This window comes from Serinus canaria, chromosome 9, assembly GCF_022539315.1.
Source record: "Serinus canaria isolate serCan28SL12 chromosome 9, serCan2020, whole genome shotgun sequence".
Lineage (NCBI taxonomy): Eukaryota > Metazoa > Chordata > Aves > Passeriformes > Fringillidae > Serinus > Serinus canaria.
This window is the reverse complement of record NC_066323.1, coordinates 11540494-11551916: the sequence shown is the minus strand read 5'-3', so window position 1 is coordinate 11551916 and position 11423 is coordinate 11540494. Positions and strand designations below refer to the sequence as shown.

The window sequence follows — 11423 nt, the reverse complement described above, 5'->3', positions numbered from 1 at the left end:
TGTAGAAGCTGAGCCTGCATAGTCTGGGCAAAAGTGAGAGGAAATCTCATTAATTAATATAAATATGTCAAAGGAGGGTGTCAAGAGGAAGGTGCCACACTCCTTTCAGTGGAGGAGCAGCGGCCATAAACTAAAACACAGACAGGTCCACTTCAATATGAGGGAGAATTTCTTTCTATTGAGGGCAGCAGAGCACTGGAAGAGCAGCCCAGGGAGGTCATGGAGTTCTCCCTCTCTGGAGATGTTCATTCACAGCCCACGTGGATGGTTCCTGTGTCTCCTGCTCCAGGTAACCCTGCCTGGCAGGGGGGTTGGACTGGATGATCTCTGGAGTCCCTTCCAACCACAACAATTCTGTGATTCTGTGAAAACAGTTTTATCAGACAATAGAAAGATTTCATTTAGGAGCACATAAGATCTAATGACACAAACCTCCAAACAAACCAACAGCAGCAAGAAATATGTCTTCAAAATTATGTTCTACTTTCCTAGGTTTCTCAATAGCTCCACTTATCCTATCTAGATTGTTTCTCTATTGATTCCAGCTTAATGAATCAGTAGGTACTACACTGTAAAGCTGTGATTGCAGTGTGTAGTAGAAGGTATATGCACAAAAATGCTGCAGAATTGAAAGGAATTCTTTGCTTTTAGAATCACAGGAATTACCAGAAAATTGAAAATTTAGTATTTAGAAGAATTCCTACATTAACACATAAGCATTAAAGCAATTGCTTCAGTCATGTGATTTACTACTGACAGGCAGCAAAGTCAGGCTCATTGAAGCAGACAAACTGGAGGGTTCCATTCCAGCTGCCACTGCCTGGAGATTGGCAGAAAAATGCAAGGCAAACACAGCTGCTCCCTCTGTAAGCACAGCCAGGGATGGCTGCTTTTGAGTGCCAGGGGGAATTCAATGCTCTTAATGCCTAATAACTGTCTCCTTGCTGGGGATTCAGAAGTAGCTCTGAGGAACAGAGGAAACCTAGGGGTTAGTTCATATCTACCCTAGGGTATATGGAAGTGTGGTAAGAACTATGCATCCATTGGGGAGAAATCATTAATAGAGTGGTTCTTTCCTCAGGATTTGTGACATTACTACACTAATAACTGGCAATGCTTTGCCAATGCAGCAGTGGCTACCTCAGTCATGCTTGTAGTGTGCAGAATTAATGCAGTTATACATACTTGTCTGTTTGACAATTTGCTGGGCCAAATTTGTGTCTGTACTAGCAGCCTGTGGCTAACAGCAGGCTGGTATGTGTGAAAATGTGCAAAGAATCAAGTATTGCCAGGTGAAAGTTTTACAAAGGGAGCTTGCAGAAGGCTGTGTCCCTGGTTTCCTGGAGGGAGGCTGACAAGGTGGAAGGGAAATGGCATATTAAGACCTCAGTCTGAAACAAAATGTTGTCTTATTTCTAGTAGGTGTATGCTCATACTGAGGTAAAGATCACCTTGGAAGAAGAAGCCTGAAACCATTTTACAATTAATGAAAAGTTCTCTCAGATAATTGTCAAGCACTTCTACAGCTTGCTGTCAAAAGTAGGTTCAGAGAAAACAATGCACTTACTTGTCCCCCTATTTTATTTCAGGTCAGTGGTGTTCTGTTGGGACAAAGTGTTTTTCTGTCAGCAGCTGTAACGTCACATTTTGACAATTCCAGGCAAACTTCCACCATGCCTCAGGTTTGACCTGCACAGCTTGTTTTCAGCATCTTGTAACCCCTCAGATGCCAGGGGTGGCTGTGGTACTGTGAGCAGCTGCACAGTGGAGTTACTCCATGGTCACCTCCTCAATTCCAGTTTAATTAAAAACATCAACACCATGACCATGTGCCACTTCCACAGCCAGCAATGGCCTTGCTCAGCAGGACCACCAGGAATGTGAAATAACCTCCTCTAGCAGCAGAGATCTTCAACTCCTCTCACACAGTCCATTAAAAATGGGATGGATTCTCAGATTTAATATTCTCTAGGCCAGAGTTTCAGGTAGAAGAAACCTCAGGCTGAGCAGGGTTATTGCTGCTGTCATCAACCATCTGTTCTGCTCTTGGGAAGCTCTTGCCATGCCTGGCTGCTCTGAAGGCTGCTGCAGAGCATGTGGTGATCACTGGCACCTCAGACCTCTGACAGAAGAGGTGAGGCAGAAAACAGCAGGATAAATACTCAGTTAGAGGACACCTAAACCCTAAGGGAAGCGAAACCAAGTCAAGGTTTGAGAATTGGGATTAGGACATTTTACAAGTGTCAGGGACCCACCAGGGAGGTCTAATACTGCCTCAGTGGAGCAATGGAAGCACAAATACTGCCAAGGCAGCCTATTGCTTTTTCTTGCAGTTAATGCTGAATGTGACTATCTTTGGCAGGATATCTCCTGGCCAGAAGTCCAGCCTTGTTGAAGGGTTTCAGAACTCAAGTAAGGTTCACTTTTTATTTCTTCTGGAACCAAATCAATAATGTGTTTTCTTGAAGTGTGATTGTCCCATCAAGTGCTGCTCCAGACTGATCTTTCCCGTCCTCCCTTTCTCCACAAGCCATCCCACTCTGCATCCTTTGCAGCTGCTTCTCTGCCAGTTCCCATACAGGCACCCCTCTGCATCTGGAGTACCAGCACCCCTCACCCAGACAGAGCCACTGCCCCTCTCCAGCACGGCACAGAAGGCAGCACTAAATGAGTCTGAGAGAAAAACGCCAAGGCAGACACCCCACATTTACAAATAGCCTCAACTCCACCAACTCCTGCACAGTTGCTGGTGCTGTCCAGCAGCCTAACAGAGCTCAAAACAACCTGCATAGTTTGGGGGTCTGACCCCAAAGATACTCCTCCAGGTCCCCCAAAGGAAAGCTTTCTCCCCCAAACATGGTTCTCACTAATTATGGATATAGCATTTTAAGCATAAACAAGACATGACACCTTTCTGGAAGAACAACTGTTCATTATTTATTAATTATGAGGTGGGAAGGACGTTTTTCCACATTGTGACTGCCATGGATTTCAGGCTTTGAAAGTGATCCATGCAGTGATATCACTGCTAGAACAGGAGGTGTCTGTGACCTCATCTTTCACCTCCCAAGTCCCCAACCTCCACTGTTTGCTGGAGCTGATCAGGTCAGTTTGCTCATGGGGTACTGCTGCCTGCTCTGAGCTCTGAGGTGTATGGAGTTGCGAGTGGGAGTGCTCAGCTCTCAAAGGTGCTGACAAACCAAACTTAATTCCTCAGAAACTGTAAAAATATAGAAGAATGGGTGTTTGAATTGGGTTTGACCCTCAAATTTCAGTGCTGGGAGTTTTTTTGTGATGTTAGGAGAGCTTTGTGCATAGTAGCTAATATTTCTCGATTGGGTGCAGAAAGGAAATCACCTGAAAGGGCAAACATAACAATGACCACAGAAGAGATTTGCCTCTCCTTACTCAAAAAACTTTCAATCCAGATGCTGCAGACAGTCATGGAGCAACCAGTAACAATACCTTTTAACAAAATGCATGTGAAGATAATTACCTGTTTGTGTGCTTGATTCCCAGAACTGTTGAGCAAATTGGTAATGTAAAAACAATGGCAGGTTAATCTGGGTATCAAAATTGTAGCTGCAGAATAAAACAAAAGACACAAACTGCTGCAGATGAAGGGTAGTTAAGTAGCTCTGCAATACCTTAAGGCAAATCTATTTGTCTATGGACAAATGTCTATGAACTGTTTTCTACTCTTCTGAGAGACCCTAAACATAGATCCTAAACCCAGAGACCATCTGCAGCACTAAACCCACAGTACTGTAGCTGTAAGTAGGATTTGAGTTCTGTGTTTTGAGCAGGGAAGGTTGAGCTCCTACCTTTGCTGTGAACACCTCACCATTTAGGGCCTGATTCAGTTTGTGGGTACCATTCTGCTGTTTTGGGTCATTGTTGCATCCTCACTGTTTATCAGTACATGGTTCTCACCATAGGTTTTTATCTTTATTGGTATCACTCAGCAGGGGAGTAAGGCCATACAGGGCTTCAAGTTGAAAAGAATCTGAAAAACTGTAAAATTATAGTTGGGACGTAGATTGACTGTAGGGACCCTGAGAGTTGGAAAAAAGCCCCATGATACAACTTCATCTCTTCCAAAAGAAGAAAGGGAGCTAGAAGAGTCTGAGTGCTGCCTAGCTGGCTTATAGAGGCCCAAGAAGATGGTTTGCTGTGAAATGGGGCTTTGGGAGACCTGAAAAAAAAAAAACCTTGAGAAAGAAGTCAGTGTCTTAGGCAGGCAGAGGAGGGTAGTTAAGGAGAAATTACTTGCACACAAAGCTATCCTCAAACAGATAAAAGACAATTTTAGGCAAGATGAGTTTGGATTTTTACATTTTAATATGTCTTTGAATTAATTATCACAGCAGTTGCTAGTAAGCCTTCTTTACACTTGTGGCAAAAGCTGAACAATGGCCAGGGACTCCAAGCCTTGCTTGAGCTCTTCCTAACAGCAAGTCTTTTCTAGTATATTTCTCCCCGTGTTTTTGAATATGGCAGAAGTGATGGAATGAGCAATTATCCTGGAAGTGACACCAATACTGGCAAGAAGACCAGCACCAGCAGCCACAAAAGGAGCAGAGGCCACAAGAGGAAGACCAAGCACGGGAATACCAGCCATAGCAATAAGACTGCCAGCTCCTATAGAAGACATCACTGCAGAAGAAACGGTATTGATATTTTGAACTGTTGTCTTGGCCTGTAAAGAGAAAGTAAAACACAGGTTAGAGACATGATAGCCACTTATATTTACCCCCTGACTTGATAACTGAGAACAGGCAAAGATAATCATGGTAAATAAACCAGTGAAAGGCATGTGCCCCATTAGCAGAAGGGGCAGCACCCAGGTTTGTACCCCAAGGAGGTGGCACTCAGGGAGAGGGCACTGTCAGGGTGCAGACAGAGCACAGGGACCCTCCAGGGGCAGGGGCTCTGGGGAGGCAGCGCTGCTTTGGAGCCCACGCCTGGCACTCGGCTGTCCCCTGCAGGCTGCAGGCTGTGTCCCAGTGCCCGGCTCACAGCCAGCAGCCAGGAGCTGCTCTGGGAGGCACCCAGGGGCTCACCCCATGCCACTCACCGGGTCACCATAGCGGAGATTTGTCACAAAATCCTCAGAGTATATGCCAAGGTCATCATATGGCAGCTCCTTGCCAATGCAGCCCTCAGCATGCCAGATGATCTCCTCAACAGGCAGAGGAGTGCGGTCACAGTCATACTTGTTGTTGACAGCTCAGTCATCATTTACGCCCACCTTCAGGAGCTCCTTTGTAACCCTGGCCTTTCTGATGAATGTTGACTTACTGTTGGCTGACAGGGGTGGACCATTTTCATCTGGGGAAAGCAGGGAGGAGATAAGGAAGGCAGGCAGAGCCTCTCTGGCCCCTTCAAAACCTCAGATGGCTTTTGGACTGCTCCTGGAAAGGTCATCTACACACACAAGGTCCACATGGAGCAGCACCTGAAGGCAGAATGGGCTCCTGGATCACCCCAACAGCCCTGCTGCATTCTGCCAGGCTGCACCAGCCTTACCTAGAGGTGTCACATGGATGACATATCCATCCCCCACGTAGAGGGCCCATTGCTTGTAAGGTCCCCTTTGGATCTCAATCAGGTCCCCAGGTTTGGGGCAGTCCTTGTTTTCTGTCATATCAAGATTTTGCAATTCACTACCTACAGAAGCCCTCAGCTGAAAAACACAGAGTAAACATTCAGCAATAAATTTAGTTTATTTGGTGAGACAGTTAAGCTTAAAATCAGTTTTTCCAGAGAACATGTCAGTAGGATGCAGCTGATAAAAAAAGTGTGACAGAAGGCCTGCACCAGCCCTTAGCAAAGCACTGGAAGGGAGGTGGAAGCCTAAGTAAAGGAAAATTTGTTTTCAAGTGCTTGCAGACAACTACAAAATTCATCACAGACAAAAAGAAATTTTTTTTTTTTGATAACATGCTTGACTTAGTACTTAGTGGGACAGCTGGGAGAAGCAAGGCCAGAATGCTGAAGATGCACGCAAAGCTATATTCATATAAAATATTCCAGGCATGATGAGTTTGGGTTATACAAGTTATTAGGGCCTTAGTTTCATACTTTCTGTAAAGGGTGGCAAGACCTGGGCAGAGACGCCATGAAGCCAGGGAATCCCTGCCTTTCTCTGAGCTTTCACTGATGGCCTATCAATGCCTCTTTTTTTCTGGTTTTCACCCTCAGCAAGCCCACCCACACAGTGATGACAACAGCAAAGATCCTACTGCCAGCATGCAAACATTTGCTGTCTTGGTAGGTAAAGGGAAACTAAAACTCAGGCTGGAAACAGGATGAGCACTTTCATTTAGCCCCAGGCCCAGGCATGGTAATGGAGCAGGGATAATCAGAACAAGTAAATCAACAAGAGAAATGTGCCCCATTAGCAGAAGGGGCAGCACCCAGGTTTGTACCCCAAAGAGGTGGCACTCAGGGAGAGGGCACTGTCAGGGTGCAGACAGAGCACAGGGACCCTCCAGGGGCAGGGGCTCTGGGGAGGCAGCGCTGCTTTGGAGCCCACGCCTGGCACTCGGCTGTCCCCTGCAGGCTGCAGGCTGTGTCCCAGTGCCCGGCTCACAGCCAGCAGCCAGGAGCTGCTCTGGGAGGCACCCAGGGGCTCACCCCGTGCCACTCACCGGGTCACCATAGCGAAGTTTTTTCACAAAGTTCTCACAGTTGCTACCAAACCCGCGATAGTTCAACACCCTGTCATTACATATCTCAGCACGCCGGATGATCTCCTCCACTGGGAGAGGAGAGTAGGAGTCGTCATACTTGTTGTTGACACGCCATTTATTATTTCGCACCACCACCTTCAGGCGCTGCTTCTTCACCTTTCTGATGAATGCTGCAACCGTATGCACTCCCAGCTGTACATCTTTTCTACCTGTATATGGGAGGGAGGAGATAGTTCAGGCAGGCAGACCCTCTCTGGCACCTACATGACCTCAGAGGGGTTTGACCTTTGCTCCTAGAAAGGCCATCTAGACAAACAGGGCTCACCACTGGCCCATGGAGAGCGACAGGGCTCCAGAAGCACACCAAGAAGCCCCCTGCACCTTGCCAGCCTGCAGAACCCTTACCTACAGGTGTCAAATTGATGACATATCCACCCCCAATGTACAAGGCCCAGTGCTGATGAAATGGCCGGTCGACCTCGATCAGGTCTCCAGGCTGGAGTTGGGAATTCTCCTGTCCCATCTCGGGATGGTGCAGTCAGGCCGTGCAGGTGCAGCTGGTCTGGCTCAGCGCAGGGCAGAGCGCAGCGGGAAGGCGAGGGCTGTGCAGGGGCAGCTGCCGGGAGCGCAGGCACGGAGGGTGTGTGTCAGGGGCGGGCGCCGAGGGCAGCGGCTGCCGGAGCGGGGGTCCCGCTGGGCCGGAGCCGGCTCGGGGCCGCTGCCGCCCGCCGGCGCAGGGCGAGGGAGCGAACGGCCCCGCTCGCAGGCAGCGCATCCGCCCGGGGCTCCACCGCGCCGGGCGGGCGTCCGGCTGCTGCCGCCGTGCCCGGCTGCCCCCGCCCGCCCGCCCGCCCGCCGTGCCCGCGCTCCCCTCCCGGCCGCGCTCCGCTCGGCGCTCCGCCGGGGCCGGGCCGGGCCCGCTCCGGTGCCGGGACGCGGCTGCCCGGGGCTGCCGCCGTGCCGAGCCGTGCCCGGCCTCTGGGGCACCTCCGGCCGCCCGGCAGAGCCGCGCCCGCCGCCGGCTGCCTGGAGGGGCCGCATCCTGCTGGAAACGCCCGCTGGCATCCCCCGAGCTCCGCTCACCCCATCGCCTGTCTCGCTGCTGCCGTGGCCGGCCTCCCGGCCCGCTGCTCCCGCTCTATATACCGTGGCAGAGACGATTCCGCTGTTCTTCAGGGGTCACTGCCCGTCCTGCCACAGCAGCTGCACGTCTAGCACCGCCCATGCCCCTGCACGGGGAAGGTTCCGCTCCCTAGGGTGGTGCCAAATACACCAGTCGAGTGAAAAAGGTAACCTTGTTGCCGAGAAAGTGTGGCCACCACCTCATTATGGGGAGACTCTATCCCCGAGTCATCCTCCAGTCGAGTCAGTGATGGGACAGCCCTGACCCTTCGCCCTGTCATTCTGCTGGATGAGTTTTTGCAGAACAAGTGCTGGATCATGATTAAAACCTGCCTTGGGTTCCAGTCTATCAGTTGCTACCAAAAATGGCAGAGAATGCTGCAGAGGGATCCCAAATGACCTTGTGTAAATGCAAAAGACTTTGCAGCAAAAAGCTGATGGATTCCATTTATGTTAACCCCATTCACAAACACAGACTGGGGGACCAGGTTGCACAATGCTGGGGCTTCTCTGGCCTGCACTGAATCAGCCCAGGTTTTCACCCTCTGATGCGCACCACATTCAGATGCTTCAAATCTCTACAAAAGCCCTTCTGCTTAGGGATAGGCTGTGCCCATGCCCCTGGCCAAAATCAAGGATATTTCTCTCATGTCTTGGGAAAAGAACAGCCTTGACTCTATTCCATGGTAAATGCTGATCTTGGGCCTTGCCAACAGCTCCTACAAAGGATCAATATGCAGCAAGTGATGGATTCTGCTGCTCCTCCTCACCCTCTCACCAAATCCTTCAGGCAATGTTCCACCAAATCCTGTCAATGCACCCACCAGGCTCCAAGGAAAGGCAGCCCATCATGAGCAACATCATCCTGACTGCAAAGAAATGCCCGGTACAACAGCAAACTTCTGCATTCTGTGGTTTCACTATTGGAGCTTTCACAAACAGCAAGACAATTCCTCAGATAAAATAATGCCAGTTCTGTTGTTTTCCAGGATGAAGTAGAGATGTGAGAGGTCCATATGCTGCCCTCACCCAGTGCTCACTTGTCAGGGTGTGCAGAGAGAATGCTCTGAGAGGAGAAAGTTTGCTCAGGTTACTGTATAACCACCTAAATAGTTTTCCCATAAAAACTGTTTCAATTGCATTTCCAGGAATTCAAAAAGGAATTTCACTTTCAGTTTCATTATGATGTGTTTTCCTCTATTAAAGACAATGTCTTTACTCAGATATAATAATAAAGGGCAGGACAAAAAGAAAGATTGACTTGGTTATTTTGAACATGGTAAAACTGCTGTTTAGAAAAGCAGTGAATTAGTTCCGTCCTTTGCTTTCCTTTAATTAAGAGCTTTTGGTTACCTACTAAACCATCTTTTACTCAAGCCACAAGTTTTTCACTTTTACTCCTCCTCTCTCCCTCATGGGGCTGGCAGGGCAGTGAGTGAGCAAGCGGCTGCCTGGTGCTTTGCTGCTGGCTGGGGTTAAACCTGGACAACCTGTTCAGAGCAGACAAAACCAGCCAGCCTCTCACACACAGCTGTGCTGCTCTCACCTGGCCCTGCAGTCCAGGCAATTGCCTGTAGGAAAAGCAACACAGGCTCTGTGTCTCCCAGGTTGAATACAGGAAACCTGCTTCCAAACACTTAAGGCAGATCCTCCACATAAAGGAAAATAAAGCAGACCTTCCCTGAATGGTTTTCTTCCAAGACAATGCACACATCAGCTTTGTGACAAGGAGATGGTGTGGCTCAGTACATTGGGAGATGAGGCATAGGTGCTTCACAGATCATTCTTCATATCCCTCACCCCCAGCACTGCAGGGACCCTGGCTTTGCCTTCCTGCTTGCTGGGTTTGAATTGATTGATCTGGTGCTTTAGAACCCTTATGAACACACAGGAATCAACATTTAGTCACTGAAGAGAGAATGGCCACAGCTCCAAGGGTCAAAGTCCTCTGGCTGCCTTTGTAATTCTTTAAGCCCTTCAGTTTTATTTTGGAAGCTCAAATAGCAGAATCCTAGAATGGGTTGAGAGTTGGAAGAGACCACAAAAATCACCTAGAAGGTTTATTCAGGTTGAAGGCCAACAATCACAGCACAACCAGGGGTGAAGATGGAAATTTTGATGGCACAGTGGACAAAAAAGCCGATTGAGAAAAAGGCAATGGGGCTTTTTCTGTCAGACCTGGGGTTTTTCTGTCAGACCTCCCTACACTGGGGGTCTGCTGTTGCCAAAGCAAGCCAGATGAGCCAGGGAAAGGAACACTTTGTAGGCAGGGAAAAACTGAGCTAAACACCGTCGCACCGAAATCAGAATGACCCTGTAGAACACGGAAGGATACAGCCTGTAAAACCTTCCCTTCCATCCTATCTCCCCAGCTCCCAGGAGCTGCTCAGTTTGGGCAGCACAAGCTGCCTAAGCTTTCAGGACACGGCACATTCCCTGCCTGTCATTTTGCAGACATGGCAGCCAGGGCTGTCCTGTCACAGTGTACCATGTCCCAGCTTGATGATAAAGGGGAGCACGACAGGGCCCCCCTTTCCGAGCTCCACAGACTCCCAGCTACCAGTGGAGGTTTGGTGCAGAAACAAAAAGGCAGCAGCACGGTCCTGGGGTGGCACTGGGGTAACTTTATTTGATGGTAAAACTCCCCGAGTCCAGGATCCCGGACCCCCATCCGGGGTCGAACAACAGCTTATAAACTGGGGGAGGTCTCAGAGGAGGATACAATCTCTAGCTAATCGGGAGAACTGTGGGCGGAACACAAGGCAGGGAATACAGTGTGTCAACCAATAAAAGAATTCAAGGGAGAAGAACAGCTTAAGTAAACTAATGGAGTTTCAAAGAATACAAAACTGACAGGGAAGTTTCTAGAGGGGAGGGTTTGAAACTTGACAGGGAATGGCAAAATAACAAACAAAACCCCTGACATTTAACTAAACTAACTAACAGGGGGAGAACAATACAAAGGGGTTGCAAAACTACAAATTAAACAGCAAACATGCCAAATAAAAACAAAACAAAACAAAACAAAACAAAACAAAACAAAAAAACCACAAAAAACCCACACTACAATGTTTTCCACTCTTACGGGTTTAGGCTTCTAGGGGAATTTTTCCATTGTCATAGTGAAGATGCTGGGAGCAGGAGAGGGTGACTGCCTAGAGGTGGATGGCGGGTGAATAAGTCCTGTAAAGGAAGTGGCTGATATGCCTGGCACATCGACGGAATGGTTTATGGGGAGGAAATGGGGTCTTTGGCAGTTTTGTAGCTGGTGTTGCTCTCCTGCGCTCGGGGGATGCGGAGCCTTCGCGCGGTGCCGCGGGCAGTGCTGCGCTCTGTGCCGGGACTGGGCTGCGCCGAGTGCCGGCCCCGCGCTGTGCCGGTGGCGGTGTCGCTGTGCCGGCCCCGCGCTGTGCCGGTGGCTGCTCTGTGTGTCGCTGTTTCGCTCCCCGCGCTGTGCCGGTGGCTGCTCTGTGTGTCGCTGTGTCGCTCCCCGCCCGTGCCGCCGCCGCTCTCTCGCGGGTTCCCCGCCGCTCCCCTGCCCAGCACCGGCGCGGCCGTGCCCGCCCGCCCTCGCAGCGCCCCGGCCGGCCGGCAGCGGCACTGCAG

The 11423-nt window shown here is 49.6% G+C and overlaps 2 protein-coding genes across 3 annotated transcripts; both read right to left on the bottom strand.

Moving 5' to 3' along the window:
• Window positions 1–4318: 4318 nt before the first annotated feature.
• On the bottom strand, window positions 4319–5227 carry LOC103815634 (phospholipase A and acyltransferase 1-like; the record flags this gene model as incomplete). Its single annotated transcript, XM_050978128.1, has 2 exons — window positions 4319–4699; window positions 5078–5227. Coding segments are annotated over 2 exons (402 nt in total), but the record flags the coding sequence as incomplete, so codon positions are not given.
• Window positions 5183–8040, bottom strand: LOC127059066 (phospholipase A and acyltransferase 1-like). Of its 2 annotated transcripts, none has more exons than XM_018912958.3 (5): window positions 7779–8036; window positions 7101–7311; window positions 6654–6904; window positions 5530–5686; window positions 5183–5331 (listed from the first exon to the last, which is right to left on the bottom strand). In XM_018912958.3, exons 2-5 carry the CDS (start codon window positions 7216–7218, stop codon window positions 5231–5233), a joined length of 627 nt encoding a protein of 208 aa, XP_018768503.3. In that variant the 5' UTR covers window positions 7219–7311; window positions 7779–8036; the 3' UTR covers window positions 5183–5230. The 2 variants fall into 2 exon arrangements, with proteins under 2 accessions (XP_018768503.3, XP_050833802.1); XM_050977845.1 differs by lacking the exon at window positions 5183–5331 and adding an exon at window positions 5378–5427 and having other exon boundaries at window positions 7779–8040.
• Between the last annotated feature and the right edge of the window lie 3383 nt (window positions 8041–11423).